Source organism: Ascaphus truei (genome assembly GCF_040206685.1).
Source record: "Ascaphus truei isolate aAscTru1 chromosome 12 unlocalized genomic scaffold, aAscTru1.hap1 SUPER_12_unloc_3, whole genome shotgun sequence".
Taxonomy (NCBI): Eukaryota; Metazoa; Chordata; class Amphibia; order Anura; family Ascaphidae; genus Ascaphus; species Ascaphus truei.
Window position 1 is genome coordinate 559,117 of NW_027453839.1, and position 21,416 is coordinate 580,532.

A 21,416-nucleotide genomic window follows, 5' to 3' on the forward strand; every position below is an offset into this window, starting at 1 on the left:
CGCCACATTTTGATAAGTTTCCTTTTGGTTGTACACCCCAGGCTCAGGCCTGGGGACCATTAAGGCTCATGGTGAAAAAAAATGGTGAGCAGGAAAGGGCTAGAAATAAGGTCCGGGGTCCGGCTTTCACTGGGCTAAGAGCCAATTGTTTCCCACAGACCTGGTGGCGCCTTCCCAGCGGGATATTTGGGGCTGACCGGGGGGACCTATTGCAGGGTTGGTCTTGAGCCCTTAAGCTGATCCCCTTCCCCCATTTGTGCAGCAGGGCGAGTACTCATCCTGTGTTTGGCGGCAACGTCACAATACATGTTGTGATTGGTCAAGGGCCCCTGCTCCATGTTAAGGATATCCAGCAGGGGCTATGTAAGGAGTGAGGCCGGTGTAGGGAACCAGACAACCTATGGAGGCGATCGGAGACGCGCTGGCAGGCTTTTAAAAAGTGCTTTGTGTTAAAGAGCATACACAAGCACTGATCTCAGCTGAGAAGCGCCAGAGAAGCCCGGTCAGCGGAGCAAGTGGGAGTTTTACGGAGACACAGCTGAGAGAAGCCAGGCTTTACCTTATTATGTGAGGCTGGCTACCCCAACCGTCACATGTATGTTGTGTGTTTTCTGGCTTGCCAGAATAAACTTTTGTTTATTCAACTAGTGTGTCATTCAGGAGAAGGAGTGGCTCAGTGAGTAAACACTGAGTAAAACACACTGGCATTGAGAGTGAGTTTGAAGCCTGGTTCAACTCCTAGTGTCAACTACTTGTGACCTTGGGCAAGTCACTTTATCTCCCTGTGTCTCTGGCTCCAACAAAATAGATTGTAAGCTCCACGGGGCAGGGACTGTGTCTGCAAAATGTCCCTGTAAAGTGCTACATAAAACTAGCAGCGCTATACAAGAACGTACTATTATTATTATTATTATTATTATTATTATTATTTCCTGGTGATAGTGATCCTGGTGTAAAGATGTTAAAAGTTCTGGTCTCTGGTGACAATGGTCACAAAACATGTCAGTTCCTATACACAGTGCTAATAGTGACATTACATAGTTATGTAACACACAGGGTGATTAATAACCTAATCTTCCATTAATATCACATACACATTTTTTTGTAACCCACAAATAAACATATTTTTAACACTTCCCAATTGTATTATAAAGCTTAAACAAAATAGTTGTTTAATTATTACATTATTAAAATATATTTACTGTCATTCACATGATGTGTATGTTACTATGATTGTTTTTAGAAAACATAATTTACATACATATCATTATAAACTATTCGTTTGTAGAACAGATGGAATACAAAACTTTTCGAATCACCCATTTAATAACCAATATTCATAACTGACAATGGAATAATACAGAGCTTAGTACCGGGGAAATGGAACAACATGAAATAGCAATGTACACTGCACAGGAATTATTGTGCTACTTGTACATATATAGTGAATCCCCAGACCATGTTTATATATTTATATGCACATTATTTTAAACTGATACTGTAGAATAATATGTCCTTAGTGTCACTGTATGAGGATGGAGGTTGCACATTTAGTCTGAGCAAAGTAAAAGTGACAGAAATAGACAGATATGAATGAAATCTGGCAAATCCCGGGCTACAGAGCCGAACTTTCACCCATTATTCCTAATTGTGTTTGTACTTTCCCAGCAGAAAAATGATACAGCAGTGAAGAGAATATAATTCCTTATAAATTGCATGCAAGAAGGGGGGATGTGAGTAATAATTAGGGGATAAAAAGCCCTTTTCTTGCAGCCTCAGAAACACAAAGTCAGAGCAGTGTTTGTGATCCGGGAGGATGAGAGTCAGGGGCGGGGCTTAGTGATTATACCCAATGAAAGAGAAGCTCACTCCGATAACTAACCAATCACAGAGCAGCAGGCTCTCTATATAAGTCCTGGCAGGTCCCCGCCCCAAGTATAACTTTCTGTCAGTGTGTTGGGATATTTTACCTGCAGCTGCAATGGCCGAGACCGCTCCTGCTCCTCCTCCTCCAGCTGAAAGCGCCGCCAAGAAGAAGCAGCCGAAGAAAGCGGCCAGAGCCTCGAAAAGCCGCCCAGCAAAGTCCGGTCCCAGCGTGTCCAATCTGATAGTGAGAGCTGTGTCCGCCTCTAAGGAGCGCAGCGGGGTCTCCCTGTCTGCTCTGAAGAAGGCTCTGGCTGCAGGAGGCTACGATGTGGAGAAGAATAACAGCCGCCTGAAGCTGGCTCTCAAGGGCTTGGTGAGCAAGGAAACCCTGATCCAGCTGAAAGGGAGCGGAGCCTCCGGATCGTTCAAGCTGAATAAGAAGCAGCTGGAGAGCAAGGAGAAGGCGGCCAAGAAAAAGGATGTGGGGAAACCCAAGAAGCCAGTGGCAAAGAAACCCGCCAAGTCCCCCAAGAAACCCAAAAAGGCTCCGGCGGGAGTGAAGAAAAGCCCCAAAAAGGTCAAGAAACCGGCGGCCGCCAAGAAGCCAGCAAAAAGCCCGAAGAAGTCTAAAGCTGCCAAGCCCAGGAAGGCTGTGAAGAGCCCGGCGGCTAAAAAGGCTGCGAAGCCAAAAGCTGCTAAGAGTCCAGCTAAGGCCAAGGCAGCCAAACCCAAAGCAGCAAAGCCCAAGAGGGCGGCAGCTCCTAAGAAGTGAGACCGACAACTTCAGCCTCTTACAAACACAAAGGCTCTTTTAAGAGCCACCACAACCCCACATAGAGAGCTGTGCACATAGTGTGTAACTGGGAATGTTTCTCCAACTTATCCCATGCAGGGGTTTGTGTTACACTGCCAGAGCATAAGTGTATATGAATTGATACTGCGAGCACTGTTAGGTGCATGTGTAAGTTTGTAGTCCCTAACCTATTGCACGAATAAATGTTTCTCAGACAAACTGACATTATCGTTGTGTTTGTGTCTACATAAACAATATTCACAAAGTGTAGTTTACATCAGAAAAACGTATTTATCACCGTTACAAAAAAAGTGTTTACATCACATTGAAAGCATCAAGCACATGCTATTCCATAACACGTCAGTTGATCACCAGTGGCACATGGGAGGGGGGACATTTACAGGTTTGTCTTTATGTGCAGCCATATTCAGCATGAAATGGTGACTATGCATGCAAGTCTATATATCACATGAAAAAGAATACACAAATATTGAATTTGCGTTTATCTAAATTGTCACACATCAAGTACATATGTTGGTACAAGGATAACACACTTCTTTAATTCTCTATATTGAGATCACTATCCGTGTGTTAATATTGATCAGGCAATTTCATTGACAATGTGGTGGCTCTTAAAAGAGCCTTTGTTTTTGGGGTGTAAATGAAGTCAGGGTGCAGCCGGCCTAAGCTCTCTCCCCTCTGATCCTGCGGGCCAGCTGGATGTCCTTGGGCATGATGGTGACCCTCTTGGCGTGGATAGCGCACAGGTTGGTGTCCTCGAAGAGCCCAACCAGATAAGCCTCGCTGGCCTCCTGCAGAGCCATGACAGCCGAGCTCTGGAAGCGCAGGTCAGTCTTGAAGTCCTGGGCGATCTCCCGGACCAGGCGCTGGAAGGGCAGCTTGCGGATGAGCAGCTCGGTGGACTTCTGGTAGCGGCGGATCTCCCTGAGAGCCACAGTACCGGGCCGGTAGCGGTGAGGCTTCTTCACTCCGCCGGTGGCCGGAGCGCTCTTTCTGGCAGCCTTGGTCGCTAGCTGCTTACGAGGAGCCTTCCCTCCGGTGGATTTCCGGGCGGTCTGCTTGGTCCGGGCCATCCTGTGCTGCTGTGTCAGTGCGCGTCTCCGGTCAGGAACTAATAAAGGAAAAAGGATCCCTCAAGGGTTTCCGCTTCGGTCTCTGGTAGGTGCTCGGTAAGATGCCTGTTAACTCCTTGCTCAACTTCCCGTGCTATTTTGCTGGCTTGGTTAGGCCTAAAAGTTGTCTCCAGTGTGTCAGCGAGAACCTCTGCCTTGTCCTTGTTGCTACATGCCAGGTGGGTCTGGCCCTGGATAGGTGGATTAGGCTCTTTCTTCCCGGTCAGGCGTTGGGTCATTCTCCAAACAGAGTTGTCGGATTCCTTCAGCTTGGCTGCTGCGGCCTCCCACCTCTCCCCCCGGTGTTGGCTGATTTGCTGTCGCAGTAGTCTGGCAAGTGAGTTGTACTTTACCAGAAGGTCAGATGTGCGGAACTTCTGCCACTGGCGTCGGGCCCTGTTTTTCTCAGCAATCGCTTGCTTGATCCCGCTCAGTAGGTCGTAGATGGAGCAGCGTTTGGGCATCTGTTTCGGGACGCTGTGCTCTATTGCATGTTGGACTGCGGTAGTAAAGGTGTTAACAGCATCATCAATGTCTCCGTTGGTGTCCAAAGGGCGGGGGTTTGTGATGTTGCTCAACTCTTCTTTGTACAGGCTCCAGTTCGCCCTGGTGAAGTTGTACCTGGGTGTTTGCTGGTGGGTTTCCATCTCGTCGCCAACAGTAATGGTAACTGGGTTGTGGTCTGAGGTCAGTTCCGCCAGGGTTTCCAACTGGACAGAATGTTTCACGTTCTTCAGTAAGACAATGTCCAGGACATCCGGTGTGTGGCTTGCAGTGCCTGGGTAGTGGGTGGGTTCTGTAGGGCCAGCCACTACAAAGTCACTCTCCTTTGAGTAAGCAAGAAGAGCTTGTCCTCTGGAGTTTGCTGTCCTTGAGTTCCAGCACCGGTGTTTGGCATTTAGGTCTCCCCCGATGATGGTTGGGACAGTGGAGTCCAGAAGAGCTTCCAAGTCTCCCAAATGTAGCTTCACCTTAGGGGGGCAGTAGGTGGCAATTAGTCGCAGTGGTCCTGTTGCAGTCTTTACCTGTACTCCAGTGGCTTCAATACTCCGGAGGGGTGGTAGTGCAATCTCATTATGGCTGACCCGTGTGTTAACAATCACAGCCGTCCCACCACCTCTGGCTCCTGTTGCCCGGTCGGTACGGTATACCCTGTGGTTCGCCAGGCTTAGTTTTTGGTTTCCTTGAAGGTGGGTCTCCGAGAGCAGAGCTGCGCATACATTCCTCGATTCCATCAGGTGAAGGAGTTCATCTGTCTTCTTGCTGATACCATTTGCATTCCACATCACGATGACAGAACTGCGTTTAGATGTTGCTGCCATGGTGGTTAGTTTCTGTGCTCCTGAGAAGGGCCGGGATGAGATTCGCTATCATTGTCACAATGGGGTGAATATCCATTCTCGCAATAGCGCTCGCTATTTTAAGGATGATCTCTAGCCAGTTTGTTGGGCTTGCAGTTCCGCCTGCGGGGTCCGGGTTGGCCGCCTCAACGGGGTTGGTGGATGGTGTCCTGAGAGTTTCCGCGTAGGTCTATCCGTCTGGGTTTTGCATCCTCTGGGTGGATGCCGTGCCTTGGTCTGGGATCAGGTGTTCTGTGGTCCTCTGTCTCTCCGGCGCCAGGCGGGGAAGCTGGTATTGAGTAGTGGGTGTCTTCCTTGGTGCCTGCTCCATCAGGTGGGGTGTCCGCTTTTCCCGTTCCTCTTGCTTTGCTTTTGTGAGGTACGGGCAACCACGGTAGCTTGCCGGGTGTGGGCCTTTGCAGTTTGCACATGTCGCCGGCTCCTTCTTCCTATCTCGTGGGCATTCCTTGGAGTTGTGGTTCTCTCCACAACACACACAGCGTGGCTTCTGGTGGCAGAATGCAGAGGTATGCCCGAGCCGTTGGCAGTTGAAACACATGGTTGGGCCTTTTCTGCCCTTTGGTGCTTCTGTGGTTACCACACAGCTACAGAGCTTGGTAATCTTGGTAAGATCTGCAGGCTGGCTCTCCGGGGTTTCTGCCAGTGTGACAATAAACAAAGGGAACTTCTTGGTCTTGTCCACCGGGGATGTCAACTGGGCTACGCTCTTGACTGGAAGTCCATGTTCCGCGAGGTCGTGGGAAATCTCCCCCACGGAGGCGTTTGCTGGTAAGCCACGAATTACAAATTTCTGGGGCTTTAGGCGCGTCAGTGGGAAGGTGTAGTATTCTATGCCCTGCTTTGCAAAGCAGTCCGTTAAGCTCCGGTAGTCGTCCACAGTTGTGGTAGTGATCTTTGCGTGGTTCGCCCGTGGTTTAACTACAAACGGGGAAGTGCAGTGCTCGGTGAGGATGTCGACAAGGTCCTTGTGGGTCTTCATATTCCTAACCATTACCGGTGGTATGCGAATCTTTTTGGGTGGGAGTGCAGTCTCTTCATCGTTGCACCTGGGCCCTGAGCAGTCATCGGCATCAGCAAGTGGCTCGAAGCGGTTTGATGTTTTGATGCCTTGGTCTTCCTTGTGCTTCTGCATCTTTGTCTTTGCTACCGATGGAGGGGAAGAACCATTGGAGCTATCAGAGTTTGCTCGCCCTCTCTTCTTCACTATAGTGTAGTCCATGTCTTCTGCAGCATCATGTATTGCAGTCTCCATAGGTGGCACATTTGCCTCTGCCATAATAAGGCTTCTATTTGTGATTGAGGATGTTGCTTCCAGAATCACAAAGCACAGCACAGATCAGCTTCCTGTACCCGCACGGCGGCGAGCTCACAGCACGAATCAGAGCCACGCACGGCGGCAAGCACACGGCACAAACCAGAGCCACACACATGCACGGCGGCGATCACACGGCACAAATCAGAGCCACACACACGCAAGGCGGCGAGCACACGGCACAAATCAGAGCCACACACACGCAAGGCGGCGAGCACACGGCACAAACCAGAGCCACGCACCCTCACGGCGGCGAGCACACGGCACAAATCAGAGCCACACACACGCAAGGCGGCGAGCACACGGCCCAAATCAGAGCCACACACACGCACGGCGGTTAGCACACGGCCCAAAGCACGCAACGCAGGGAGCAAAAGCACACGGCGCAGGGGGGGGCACGGCACCAAGCGCAGGGGGGGAACAGCACAGAGCGCAGGGGGGGCACAGCACAGAGCGCACTGGGGGCACAGCACAGAGCACAGGGGGGGGCACAGAGCACAGGGGGGAGCACTGAGCACAGGGGGAGCACTGAGCACAGGGGGGGCACTGAGCACAGGGGGGGCACTGAGCACAGGGGGGGCACAGAGCACAGGGGGGGCACAGAGCGCAGGGGGGCACAGCACAGAGCGCAGGGGGGCACAGCACAGAGCGCAGGGGGGCACAGCACAGAGCGCAGGGGGGCACAGCACAGAGCGCAGGGGGGCACAGCACAGAGCGCAGGGGGGCACAGCACAGAGCGCAGAGGGGCGCAGCACAGAGCGCAGGGGGCACAGCACAGAGCACAGGGGGGGGGGGCACAGAGCACAGGGGGGCACAGAGCACAGGGGGGGACTGCACTAAACAGGCGGGGGGGGCAAGGCCGGGGTCACAGCAAGTCGGAGCTCTGGGCTCAGTACAGCACACAGAACTCAGCACACAGTATAGTAAAGCTATAAAGCAATCCCAATCAGGGCTCAGTACTGACGTGGCGTCGGTGGGCGGCAGGCTCTGCACCCGCGCGGTGGCGATGGGCAATGACCCACGCGACTGCGGCGGCGGCGGCGGCGGCGGCTCTCCCCCACGTGGCAGCAGCGGCTCTCCAAACGGGCCAGTCAATACATCCCCGACTGAAACTCCGGAAAGTGGTGTCGGCGGCGGGCGCTGTGATGGGAAGTGACCCACTCGAGGAGTCATCAGCCTCTCCGGTCAGTTCAATGAATGAATTCAATGAAAGGCTCAATCTAAAGAATCATCTCTGTCAATCAATCTGAAAAAGTATCCCTCCTTCCCAATCTTCCAATAAAAATGAATGAAAAGAGTGATAATGAATCCAAAAGTAATGAATCTCTCTTATCTCTCCAATCTAAAGAAAAAAGCCGCTGCAGCTGCGTATTTATGGACTGCAGATCGCTGTGATTGGCTGCTTTGGTCCCGCCCTTCGCTCTAATTGGTTCTGTAAAAGCCGTTGCGATGTTCAAAAATCCCGCCTCAGACCGATATCGTCCTAATAAAGTTATTATATATTTAGTGCTTGTAAGTGGGACAATTAAAAAGATTTAATGTGATAACATTAGTGTTTGCACAGATACAGCACAGAGCTCTCTGACATGGAACATGTACATATACCAAGTATTCAAATGATCTTTAATCGGTGAAATGTAATATGAGGGGTTTTCTTTCCCAGATCATTGCTTCAATGGGACTTTCTTGGTTCCTCTTCTTCTAATGTTCACATTGTGTTATTATTATAAACCCGAACACAGAGACACAAAGAGGCGGAACCGCGCGGCTCGTTTCCTTAATGCCTGCAGTTCCCAGAGCACCACACGGTGGCAGTGCTGCGCTATAAATGGGGCTTCCCTCAATGTCTTCTCGCTGTCACTGCTCTGTGTGACCTGATCAGCTCCTAACCGGGCTCTTTGGCTTCCCTCTAATGCTCCAGTCACAGTAGTTTGCTTTTAATTAAAATACCAAGTCTGTATATGTGTATACACAATGTGTTATAGTTTAAGCACAAATTAAATATTCCATAATGAATTATGTATTTTCTAAATAAAGATGAACATCTGATGTTAGAGTAATATAACTAGACTGAACAGGGGCCTGTATTTAAAGATATCTATTAAACGTATCCTCATTCCTTATTTATTGAACTATATCACTGCATATGAAATATTAAAATTACCAATGTAAATACACACTATCTAATACATTTAAACATAAGCTGAACTATATCAAGACTTGTTTTTTATGTTTCAGATACAATATTAGCATTTAAGCTGACTATTTAATTATGCATTAATTGTTGCTGTGTTTTTGCATCTATTTTCCAATGCTTGTCAAACTATTTCACCATTTAGGCAGATCTGGATAAGGATATATTTCCATTGTTTCAATATGGTTTTTTTTATTATTAATATATGTATCTTCTCATACTGTTCATTCTTTTTTAAACTATAGATTTCTTATGTATCCTGAATAAGTCAGTTAGTTATTTGTAACTACAAATTGAAGAGATAGTTTCCCCAAAGCTGCACTCTATATCCCATTCTTAATAAGCCTTCACTTTTAATACTTGTTACACTATTACTATGAACAAACATTACACATGAACCTACCAATCTTTATTTTAAGTGGTGAAGAGAAAAACAGTTGTTTTTTTCCAATAGTTCACCTCCTCTAATTAATATATTATCTATAACGTATCCAATGCTGTTTTTGTTCTTTTATTATTTATAGATAAAATGCATTACATATGTATTGGAATCAATACATTAAATACTCTAATTTCTTGGAGACCATAGATTTGCCCCACAGAAATAAGTAAAATAAAATTAATACATTGTTTGTGACAACCTCAGTGAATGAAATCTAACAAATAATATTATTATTATTATTATTATTATTATTATTATTATTATTATTATTATTATTATTATTATTATTATTATTATTATTATTATTATTATTATTATTATTATTATTATTATGTGCCTAAACCAACATGGTGATTACTTTTACCTAAACAGGTGCTCAAGCGACCAAGTTAATAACACTAGTGTGATCATTTTCTATGCAAATAACTACTTAGTGCTCAAATGTGTCACAATGTCCACTAACCAATCCTACTAAGTAACTATCTCCTATACAATTGCTATCATTAGCTACTCTTACAAACTAGTCTAACAGTGAAATATGTTGCAACCAATCTACAATAATAATCTCAGGGGGAAGGTATCTCTCTAAATTGAAAACATTCAGTGTTTGATTCAATGTATCAATCTGCATACCTTTCTACTCTCCTCTGTAGAGGCAACATTGTATATCGTATATTGTCTGTAACCTGGCATATCACCATTATCTTGTGTTATACCATGTTTCCACTGCAGCTATGGATTCTGGGAAATAAACACACATATAAGCATACAGTGTCACCTTTAACTTAATATCCATATTAACATGATCTCCTATAAGCATAGTTCTGCCTTATTATTCAGAATTTTTTTTTCACAGCTTGCTATATATCGTATAACTTCCATCATGTTTAAAATATAGTTTATATTTCTAAAACATATGTTAGTATGTCTTTGAATATCTGTAATCTAAACAGCTGTTAGATTGTTTTGTGAAATGTAAATGAAGGGAGAGAATGAAAAGCCTGAAAATCTCCAGCCTCATTGTATTGTATGGGGGCTATGCACTAAGCTCAATGTGTTTGCGTTCTGATGTTAAAAAATGCATATCCGTTAAAAAGTGAGGCCGGGGGACTCGCCCCCGGAAGCCAGGGTGAATGGCAGCTTAGGGAATTAGCTCCCTTCACACTGGCAAGAATCATATAGCAAAGTGACAATAAAAATCACCATAAAAACCTCCAGAAGGCTGATAAATTTGTCGGAATACCTGGGGATGCCAGCCAAGGCTAAATCAAAGCAAAAAGACCCCTCGGTCAAGACATATTTCACCAAAGCCACACCATCAGCAGCAGGAGGCTCTGTATCACCCACACCGACTATGCAGTCAGAGTCCGACAGCGAGACACTAACCCCACTAGCAGATGACCAGGAACTGGTCAGGAGAAAGGATCTCCGTGAATTCTGCGGGGAAATTAAGACCTTTTTCCGCAAAGAACTCTGGAACCTGCGGAGAGATTTGGACGCGGTGGGTGAAAGGACCGGGACCCTTGAGAAAAAAATGGATAACAACATTAGGGCCATAGTACAAACTAATAAAACGGTATCCCAATTGGCCGAAAAGGTCCGAGAGATAGCAGACAAGCAAGAGGACTCTGAAAACCGAGAACGCAGGAACAATGTCCGCATCAGGGGAATCCCAGAAACTATTACAGATCACGAGGACTTTGTTCAAAAATGGCTGGAGCATTTGCTCCCAGATAAATCGGAGCAGGATTTACACTTGGACCGCTGCCACCGAGCGCTCCGTTCAAGGCCGCAAGCGGGAGACCCCCCTCGGGACATAATAGTGCGGTTCCACTATTTCCGCATAAAAGATGCTGTCTGCCAGATGGCGAGAGAGGCGAGATCCCTGGAGTTTCAGGGCTTCAGGCTTCAGGTCTTTCAAGACCTGTCGCCAGCTACCCTAGCCAGACGCAGGAGCCTAGGCCCTATAACAAAAGTGCTGCAAGAAAAGGGGACCCGCTACAGGTGGTTGTTCCCATTTGCCCTGCTCGTGGTGAAAAATGGGGTCGCAAACACACTGCGGAAGGTGGAAGATGGCGACGCATTTTTAAAGAAATTGGGGCTACTACAGAGGACGCTTAGCCCAGGTCCCTCCCAGCCTCCTCACCTTAATCCAGAGCCCGATCCAGCGTTCCCTTGCCTGTGTCTTTTTTTTTCTCTCTTCGTCTCCCCCTGGTGGTCGTCTTCGCACATTGCAGGCTACAGTGGAGGTAAGCGACCAGCCTCGGCAGCATCTGGCGGGAAGCCAAGAAAAGAGCGCGAAGAAGGTAGAGAAGGCATCGCAGATGAGAAGAAGGCTCCGCGTCACCATATTGCCCTGGCCCATGTGACTTCCGCCTGCCCCGACGGCTGCTGGGACAGCGGAACTTCCGGCTGGACGCACGCGACACCATTTACTCTCCTCCATGGCGGCAACTGGAGGACTGCACACCCCACAGCGGAGCGGCGTCAAGTATGGATGCGATGGAGGAGGGTAGCGGGGGGGAGGGAAGCATCCGGGGAATGGTGGTGGGGGGGGAGGTGGGCGGGACTGGATCGGAGACCTGATTCCCGTCACCCCCGAGGGATCCTACGGGCGGCAGCCAGGCAGGCTGCAGACGGAGGGCAGAGGGAAGACGCACGGGGGGCCCATCAACCTTCAATATCATGTCCCGTCCCGGGGAAGGCTCTGGGGGAGGAGCAGGAGAGGAGGGAGGGGGGAGGACTCTATATTGGACACCCCACGGAAGAAGGGACTGTCACGGTTCAAAATAAACTACATGCCCTCACAAGAAGGCAAAAAAAACGACCTGACCCGCAGATATTAATGGAAATAAAGAACATCAAAATTGAACTAAACCTTCTGCTGACCTCGCAGGCAGACATGTCACTGAGTTGGTCAAAGAGGAAATACTATGAAAAGGCAAACAGGCCAGATACTATGCTAGCGGGCAAATTACACTGGCGACACACTTTATTCGAGCTCGGCTAGTCCCACGAATTCGGGTATACCCGGGTGTATTGAGGTTTGTGACTGTTTTCTGCCCGAGTGCATTGAGTTATTTTCCAAGCAGGGATTGAAGCATTTTATTCCTGCTGGCTTCAATTCTGCACAGTATATATATATATACTGCATTACAATTCATGAATTTATGCCATCTGGTAGACACGCGAAGCATTGCAGCCTATTAAATCCTAATCATTATCATTTAACAGATCAGCCACCCATCAGCCAGGCATGAACCCAGGCTGGGAAGGCAAATGCAACGGGGCTTGTCAGAGGCGAGGAGCGGCGCATTCCAGGTATCTGCCAGGTACATACCGGGTATTTGCTCGAATAAAGTGTGTCGGTGCAGTACAAACCAAACACTCAAATTATAACATACAGGCGATTCGCTTAAAAACTGGAGCCTCTACATCAAATCCGAAAAACATAGTGGAAGAATTCAAATCTTTCTACGACAATTTATATAATGGAGAGAAAGTGGCACATAATATCAAAACCACAAGGGCCGCAGAAGACTTTCTGACGAGCGCCAAACTGACGGGGCTAGATGAGGTGGACAGGGGGGTGATGGAAGCGGAGTTCACAATGGACGAACTTACCCAGGTCATAACAGACCTCAAGCCTTCTAAGGCCCCAGGCCCTGATGGCTACACAGGGCTGTATTATCAGAAGTTCATTAAGAACCTAGCCCCATGGCTGCTTCGAATGTTTAATGCCGTATTGGCGGGAGCCCCGATCCCGGAGCAGATGCTCCAAGCATCTATCTCAGTGATTTATAAAGAAGGAAAGATCCGCAAGATTGCAAAAGTTATCGCCCAATCTCCCTCATTAATACTGATGTTAAAATGTATGCCAAACTAATAGCCAATAGATTGAGTCACATCCTGCCCAGACTTATACATCCAGATCAAGTCGGCTTTATTAAAGGTAGACAAGCTGCGGACAACACCCGACGAATCATTGATCTGCTAGAGATAGCCAATAATAAGAAAATACCAGCTATGATGTTGAGTCTGGATGCAGAAAAAGCTTTTGACAGGATTGACTGGCCTTATTTACGAAAGACGCTTGGGGCGTTTGGCTTTGGGGACAAGGTGAGTGGCGCTATAATGGCGTTGTACTCCGGCCCCGCTGCTAGGGTCATACACCAGGGATTCCCATCAAATACATTTCAAATTAAAAGCGGTACTTAAAAGCGGTACACATCAGGGGTGCCCATTATCTCCCCTTTTATTCGCCCTGTGTATGGAACCACTAGCAGCGCAGATCCGCAACAACCCTGATATCTCAGGGATTAATATAGACTCGAAATCCCACAAGGTTGCCCTGTATGCTTATGACATCTTATTGATGGTCTCCAGACCCCTTACCTCTCTGCCGAACCTATTTGACCTGTTGGATAAATTTAATAGGATATCTGGATTTAAAATTAACCAAACCAAATCAGAGGCCTTGAATATCAGCCTCTCAAAAGCAACAGAGAAACTACTGAGTCTGAACTTCAATTTCAATTGGCAACCAAAACATATTAAGTATCTAGGAGTTCATATCACTAAAGAATATAAGGGCATCTATGAAGCAAATTATCCCAAACTGATTCGAACCCTAAAAGATGATCTGAGAAAGTGGATGCCATATAAGATCTCCTGGATTGGTAGGATACATAGTGTAAAGATGAATCTCCTCCCCCGTATCCTATACCTTTTTCAGACACTACCAGTGCCACTGAGACTGAAGGAAATACTCTCACTTCAGTCTGAAATCTCCAATTTTGTAAGGGGAGGGAAAAAATCGAGAGTTAACAAGACAATTATGAGAAAGACAATTCGGACAGGGGGACTAGCGGTACCTTGCCTGGTATCTTATTACAAAGTGGCGCAATTGTGTCAACTCACACAATGGCAGATCAACTCAGCATTGAAAAGATGGGTAGATCTGGAGACATCAGTCTGCTCCCCATTGGAGTTAGACAATATATTATGGTTACCTAAAACAGCCGTTAAATGGACTGACCGGCCGCTTTCCTCGATGATCAACTCATTGGCGATTTGGGGGGGCCGCTAAATTTAAATATGCCCTAACGTCCAAACACTCGCTGATATTCCCGTTATGGGGTAACCCCGACTTTGCACCAGGATTACCAGAACACACCTCAGAAATTTGGAAACCAAATAGATTTAATCGAATGAGAGATCTGGAGGGGATACCAAATAAAATTAAATCATTTGAACAAATTAGATCTGAGAAAAACATCCCACATTCCGAATTTTTCCGGTACCTCCAGCTCAGGGCGTACTTTAACAAGAACACGCCATACCCACCATTAACTACATTCGAAAAGCTCTGTCTGACTGAAACAGACACACGGGGACTCATATTGCAGATTTATGGAGAAATAGTGGGTTCTGGGAACACATGACAAGAGCAAAAACTGGCATATAGAATTAAGTGGGAGACTGATCTGGATGAAGTCCTGGAAGAGGAGGACTGGTCGGCCATATTTGAGGCGGCAGCCAAAAGCTCTATCTGCACGACTTTGAAGGAAAACGCATATAAAGTAATGATGAGATGGTACCTCACCCCACTGAAATTATCAAGGTTTGTGCCAGGATACTCCCCGCTGTGTCCAAAACAGTGTGGAGCATCGGCCGACCTGTTACACATGCTGTGGTCTTGCCCCCGTATCTTACCCATCTTGGAAGAAATTAGAAATTGGATCCAGAAGATTTTTGATCTCACAATTCCCCCGGACCCGTGGCTGTTCCTCCTGAATAGACCATGGCCAGGACTCTCTAAAACTGGTAATAAATTGGTTGCACATTTCGCAACGTCAACGCGGTGCGAGATCGCAGCTATGTGGAAACAACCCGAAACCTCAAATATCCCCAGGATTAGAAATCGAATGTGGTACATATGCCAGATGGAGAAATGAACAAGTTTGGTTAATGACACTGGTGATAAATATCTAAAAGTTTGGTCGCCTTGGTTGGAACAGACCGATATCCCGGGGATTGAGGTCACCACAATCTGGCAATAATAGTTCAAAATGCGTTTCCATTTGAAGGACGGGAACATTTCAGCAGGCATCCCAGGCACACACAGGGAAGCAATAAGACATAAAAGACCAAAGAGATACGCCAACGAGAGCTGAGGGATGATGTAAATCATGATCTGAGTACCAATTTTTAGCCTAAAAGCCGGAGAGGACCGCACTCGCGGGGCCACCACCCCCTCCCCCCCTCCCCCCCCCCTAGCCTCACTTTTATTTTATTTCTCCCATAGCGCAGCACCTTAATTGTATCACACAATGCAAAACCGGAGTTATGTTACGATCCAGACTGAATAGGTACTCGCGGGAGCACTTTGGTATCGCACAGGAGTGTTATGTTTGAGAGACTCATTTGATGTGTACTGTGATACTCTGTGATACTCTGTGATACTCTATGTATTGAAAACTCTTTCAATAAACTCAAAGTTGAAAAAAAAAAAAAAAAGTGAGGCCGGGGACGCGAATCACTAAGGCCTTGGGCCCATTTTTTAACGTATGTGCTCAAAACACCCACAGCGTACGTGTTGCTTTTTTCCCCCCTGCTAGCATTCTTAAACTTCCCATACGCTAGCTTATAGAAAAAAAAGCTGCATGTAACATTTGCATGGTGATTTGCCATCTCCATGCAAGGCTGTTACAGGCGATTGTACACTAATTAAAATCATTTTAATAATAGTGTACATGAGCAGGGGGTCTCCGGAGCTGAACCGCATTGGTTTCAGGTCAGAGGACCCCCTACTTCATGAGATACAGGCCCCGTTATGGGGTGCCGGTATCCCCTGCAGCATTTAAATGTCCCGGTCACGTGACGCGGAAGCTTGAAACTGCAGGGGATACCGGCACCCCATAAAGGTGCCTGTATCTCGGGAAGCAGGGGGTCACCGGACATAAAACCAACGCGGGTCAGCTCCGGAGACCACCTGCACATCTACACTATGAAACACATGTATATTAAAAAAAAGATTTAACAAACGTCAATACACGACTCTCCACCCAAACGCATTCAGTACAGTAATGTGCAAAATAACTATTATCCAGATATGGATAATAGATTATTTGCCCATTATTAAACACTGCATTAGCATACCTAAATAAAGTAAATAAAAACAGTAGCCAGCTAAGCCAATGAATACAAGCAATAAACAACACGAACAATGAATTAATGAAACCATTAACCAATGAAACCAATTAATTCCTAAACCAAATCAAAATGAATAGTAATACTAACCAATCAAACCAATGAATTAATACAACATTAATAAATGTAAACATTAAAAGACAAAGAAATAAATTCAAACAATATCTGAAATAACCATACAATGCATTAGCTTATATAACACAACATTAACTACAAACGAACACCAATCGCAAACATTTTATTAGCATTAAGCAGGAAACAAACAAACAATCACATCCACATAAGAAATTGAAATTAAAACAACCAACAGCAATACCAAGCCACAAATGCCCCCCAAATATTGTCATAGTAATGTATTCATCTGAACCGTAAAGTGGTACAGATTAATATATTATCAGTCAATGTGCCTCCCCCAAAAATAAAAAAAAACACATCCAATGAAGAAACCTATAATAATAGACATTTACAAACATTCAATATAGTACTTACCATTAGAAGCGGTGGCCCTCCGACTCCCGGGGTAACAGGAAGCTCACGTACCTTGAAGGCCTCAAACAGCATCCGATGCCATCGCCATGAAGATCCGGATCAGGTACCCAAATCTTCTTTTTTCTTTCTTTAATCACCTTCTTCTATCTTCATCTGTCACCATTTCTTGATCTTCTTTAACTTCTATCTTCATCTGTCAGTCCAAAAAACCCCATGGTGAATCCCAACCGTTGTTGTCTCGTCGTCTTCTTCGGCTCAAATGAGGCGTCACGGTCTTAAATACGGCTTGTAATGTCACATTTAGCTTCAAAATGGTTAACAGTCACCTGATTGGCTGTTAAAACCATGTTTTTTTTTTACATGACGTCACTTAAAGGGAATGATGCCAGCCAATCAGACTGGCGTTTGTAGTTAACATGTTCGTTTGTAGTTAATGTTGTATTATGTTAGCTAATGCATTTAATGGTTATTTCAGATATTGTTTGAATGTATTTCTTTGTCTTTTAATGTTTACATTCATTAATGTTGTAGTAATTAATTGGCTTGATTGGTTAGTGTTACTATTCATTTTCAGTTGGTTTAGGAATTAATTGTTTTGATTGGTTAATGGTTTAATTAATTCATTGTTGATGTTGTTATTGCTTGTATTCATTGGATTAGCTGGCTTCTGTTTTTATTTAGTGAAGTATGTTTTTTTGGAGTTAGGTTTTATTATTGTGTATCTGGTGCATTAATGTATTGTAATTAGGGTGCCCGTTGAGTGCTATAGAGGCTTATCATGCCCATATTATTATTATATGGGTATGATGTACCACTATACTACTCAATGGGTACAGGGTGGGTATAGTCAGTTCAGGGTGGGTGCTTAGGCCTCCCGGGTTTGTATCGGGGCAGGCTGGGTTAACCCCTTAATGACTATAGCGGTTAGTAAACGCTAGGTGATTAAGGGGTTAGGGGCCATTAGAATGTCATTATTATGTATATTCTGTATGCTTTCTTTCAACGGAGGACAGAGAGACCTGTTGTTGTGGTAAGTATAACTGTATTTATTTACTTTATTTATGTATGCTAATGCAGTATTTAATAATGGGCAAATAATCTATTATCCATATCTGAATAATAGTTATTTTGCACATTATTGTACTGTATGTGTTAGAGAGGTGTATTTAGTTAGAAATAATGTTTAGTATTTTTGTAGGCACAACATTGGTACCGCAGGCCCGCGGGTACCCCGGGACTCCCGCGGGGTCAGCCGGGGACACCTGCGAGACCCCCGACCTCTCTCGGGGACCCCCGTGGGGTCAGCCGGGAACACCCGCCGGCCTGTTGTATGGGTGTTGCGCATGCAAAAATGTAGAGCAAGAAATTTTTCAAAGTCCAGCTTTTTTTGCGTCTACCTTGAGCTGACGTGTTCTGTTGAACGCAACTTTCGCGTACGCTAAGGTTACGTAGCTTAGTGCATCCCGCTTAAGGGCAGAATTTAACGCAAACAGGGTAACGAACGAGCAAAGTTGGACTTTGAAATATTTCCTGAGAAAAATCAGTTTTAGAGCGCAAAGAGCCTGTTTGCGTGGCTTAGTGCATCGTGTTTAGCGTAACATCACGTTCTAAGAGCACTTTGCGCTCTAAAAACGACTTAACGGAGCTTAGTGCATGACCCCCTATGTCTTTATTTGTATAGCACCATTAATGTACATAGCAATTCCCATTAGTAATACACGTGGTAATCATATAAATAACACATAATATATAAATAACAGGTGAAGGGAATAAGTGCTTCAGACAAATGTAACATTTAGGAAGAGGAGACCCTGCTCCGAGGAGCTTACAATCTAATTTTTGAGTGTCTCTGGCACAGTCTCAGGGGGCACATCTTAATCTATCACCCCGTTAGGATCAGAATAAGATCTGAAACTGATTGGGTTCCCATTTCATAGATTTCACGCTTCCCTAGCAAATCATGGCAAACAGGGCTGCGGCCAATCACAGCATTAATGATGCACAGGAGCCATTCAGGACACATGGTCTTGTCTGAACTGGCCAATCAGGGCTTGAAGTGGGTGATTGCAAATTAAAGGGCAGCGGAAAGAAATATGAATCAGCCAATGGGAGCAGCATCCACCAACGGGGCCCAACAATGGCTTCCATGGCTGACAGGATGTCCCATGCTGGGCTCGGCGTCCGGATATTTGGATGGATGACAAAATGTTCTGCTTTTTGGGTTGATTGCCCCCTGGTCTGATCTTCTCCCACGGTCACTCCCCCTTGTATTCCTGCACCGCTCTTCACCTCCAGTCGCAGAATTTGCCAGTTCTCTCGACATGCGAGCTGCACAAAGGGTTTCTCAGCCCTGCATGTACAGAGACCTTAGCTATGCTTGTGATGGAATTAGGCCCAGGGACCGGTTAATAAAGGTTACGCCCTGTCACTTGGGTTCATCTGGCTCCAAGGCCCCTGAGATACAGGGTTTTTTTTGCATGCCTGGTTGCACCTTGCATCCCATGTAAATGGAATGCTTTATTTCTAATGTGTTCTGGCAAGAGACCGGGACTCCGGGAGTTTCCAAGCACCGCTGGATGAAAGTTGTGGAAAGGTAACTTCAAATCTAAAGCTTGGCGTACAAGCAGCCTCGACTTCAGGTGTCTCTGGCACATCCTCAGAGCCCCCCGCTTAGTCTATCTTCACGCCATCCCAGGAGAGGTTTGTGGAACTCAAATTGGTCGCTGCTTTTCTAGGTTGCAGTTCTCAATGGAAAATCATGGAGAACAGGGCAACGACCAATCCCAGCATTGATGCTGAAAGGGGAGCCAAGCACAGAATGAGGGCTCATCTGTGTTGGCCAATCCGGTCTGAGGGTGTGACAGGGAGGCTGAGGCAAGGAAGGTGGGAATTATGAACCAGACACTGAGAACAGCGCCTACCTCCCTCCTGTTCTCAGTGCCAGCTCACTATCTCTTGGTGAGATAGGTGCCTCTGTCTGGGCACTGGATCTATATCATGAATACATTGCATCCCTACATTATTAATACCGATTGGGAGCTTAAACATTTCCTAGTCTAACTAAAGAAATATGTTTAAGTTTTTGCTTGCTTCTGCTTTTTGCTTCTCTGGTGTTGTTATAATGTCATTAATATATATGTTGTTGCTCACCATATGGGATATTATGTATACTTTATTATCAGTATATTGATGATATGCTATATTTCTATTATTAATATATTTATTTTTATATTTATCTTCTTTATTATTGTTTTCATTTTTGACAATTTCTTATTTTTATTTCTTTCATTTATATTGATATAAGACAGGTTATTATTTTTGATTATTATAATTGTTTTATTATGTTGAATGATTATAATATACTTTTCAATATTGCTTATTGTAATATAATATATATTTTTTACCTGTCTTTTATCTTTCTTTATTATATCATTTCTTTATATTCTAATCCATTCCTTGTTTTCATCTATGTTGGTTGAATGTTGGTTTTAAATGATCTTTTGCTACTATTGTTTATACTATTTTACAGTAGTTTTGCAATAAGTTGTTTATTTGTTGTTATATATGTACTATGTATACACTTGTATGTTGTTATCATTCTCTCCCCTTCTACACACCACTATGCTTGTATAGATGGAACGGCAGTCTCATTAATTAACCTGCAGCTGCATATAGGAGTTGCCGTTCTAAATCAATTTATTATTGACCTATCACAGTCAAGCTGGTGGTATATAGAGGTGTATGAGATAGTTCACCACTCACTCTTTGACAAAGTCCCTTACGGGATGAACCGCGTAAGAGGTTCCTAGCTTCATGATGTTTGTTCCATTTTTTTCAATAAATTAGTCGTATTTTTGTTAGAGCTGCATGTGGTTATCTACTTACCTCAGTGCATCGCTTCTTTGTTTGGCTGTTCCGGTACCTTTGCTTGTTGCACGTGGATTCCAGGACACACATCACTGCAGGCATTCACTCAACGGTGCTTCAACTTTATCTCTTTGGCTACACCGGATCAAGCAGCGTGACAGCAGGTATTATCATTGGCAGAGGAGACGGTGGGTGACTTAGCGTCAGCCTGGCTGTTCTCTGGATGGTCGTCGCCTCTTAGCGTCACCTCTCCTTAACCCTCCCCCCAGTCTGCTCCACTGTGTCCGCTTAATACGCTTGTTTAGAGTGATAGTTATATGCTGCAGACGTGTGCCACTATGTTCTAAGAATAAGACATTCTACGCTTTGGCCCTTGAGCACTGGCAGCAGAATTCTTCTGTGTTCCCTCTGGCCTCTGTCTGGGCAGACAATGACTTTGCTCTTCGGACCGACGCCTGTGAGATTGGAGCCCTGCCCATCCCCATCCTCTATTGTCTACAAACTCCCTGTGGAACCAGCCTAACCAGGGTTCATGGTCGTGGAGACTGGGTAATTGTATTTTTCCAGCTTGCATGCCCAGGGAATAAATAAATGCATTTAACATCTCTGGACATGCAGGGCTGAGAAACCCTTTGTTCAGCCAGCATTTCAAAAGAAAATGGTAACTGCAGGGTCTGGAGGGGGAGGAGAGGGGCAGAGTACAAAGGCAACAGCATCCAGGGGCGGAGATCGGGCCATGCACATTTG

General features: G+C 45.6%; 2 protein-coding genes across 2 annotated transcripts; one reads left to right on the top strand and one right to left on the bottom strand.

The window, feature by feature from the left end:
- Nucleotides 1-1,953: 1,953 nt before the first annotated feature.
- LOC142473645 (histone H1-like) lies at nt 1,954-2,691 on the top strand. The gene has a single exon (XM_075580739.1). It carries the CDS (start codon nt 1,982-1,984, stop codon nt 2,636-2,638), a length of 657 nt encoding a protein of 218 aa, XP_075436854.1. The 5' UTR covers nt 1,954-1,981; the 3' UTR covers nt 2,639-2,691.
- Nucleotides 2,692-3,303: 612 nt separating this feature from the next.
- Nucleotides 3,304-3,759, bottom strand: LOC142473646 (histone H3). The gene has a single exon (XM_075580740.1). It carries the CDS (start codon nt 3,751-3,753, stop codon nt 3,343-3,345), a length of 411 nt encoding a protein of 136 aa, XP_075436855.1. The 5' UTR covers nt 3,754-3,759; the 3' UTR covers nt 3,304-3,342.
- Between the last annotated feature and the right edge of the window lie 17,657 nt (nt 3,760-21,416).

What these genes read in the sequence shown, in the direction of transcription:
- LOC142473646 (XM_075580740.1), bottom strand. Translation starts at nt 3,753, where the DNA reads ATGGCCCGGACCAAGCAGACCGCCCGGAAATCCACCGGAGGGAAGGCT.
- LOC142473645 (XM_075580739.1), top strand. Translation starts at nt 1,982, where the DNA reads ATGGCCGAGACCGCTCCTGCTCCTCCTCCTCCAGCTGAAAGCGCCGCC.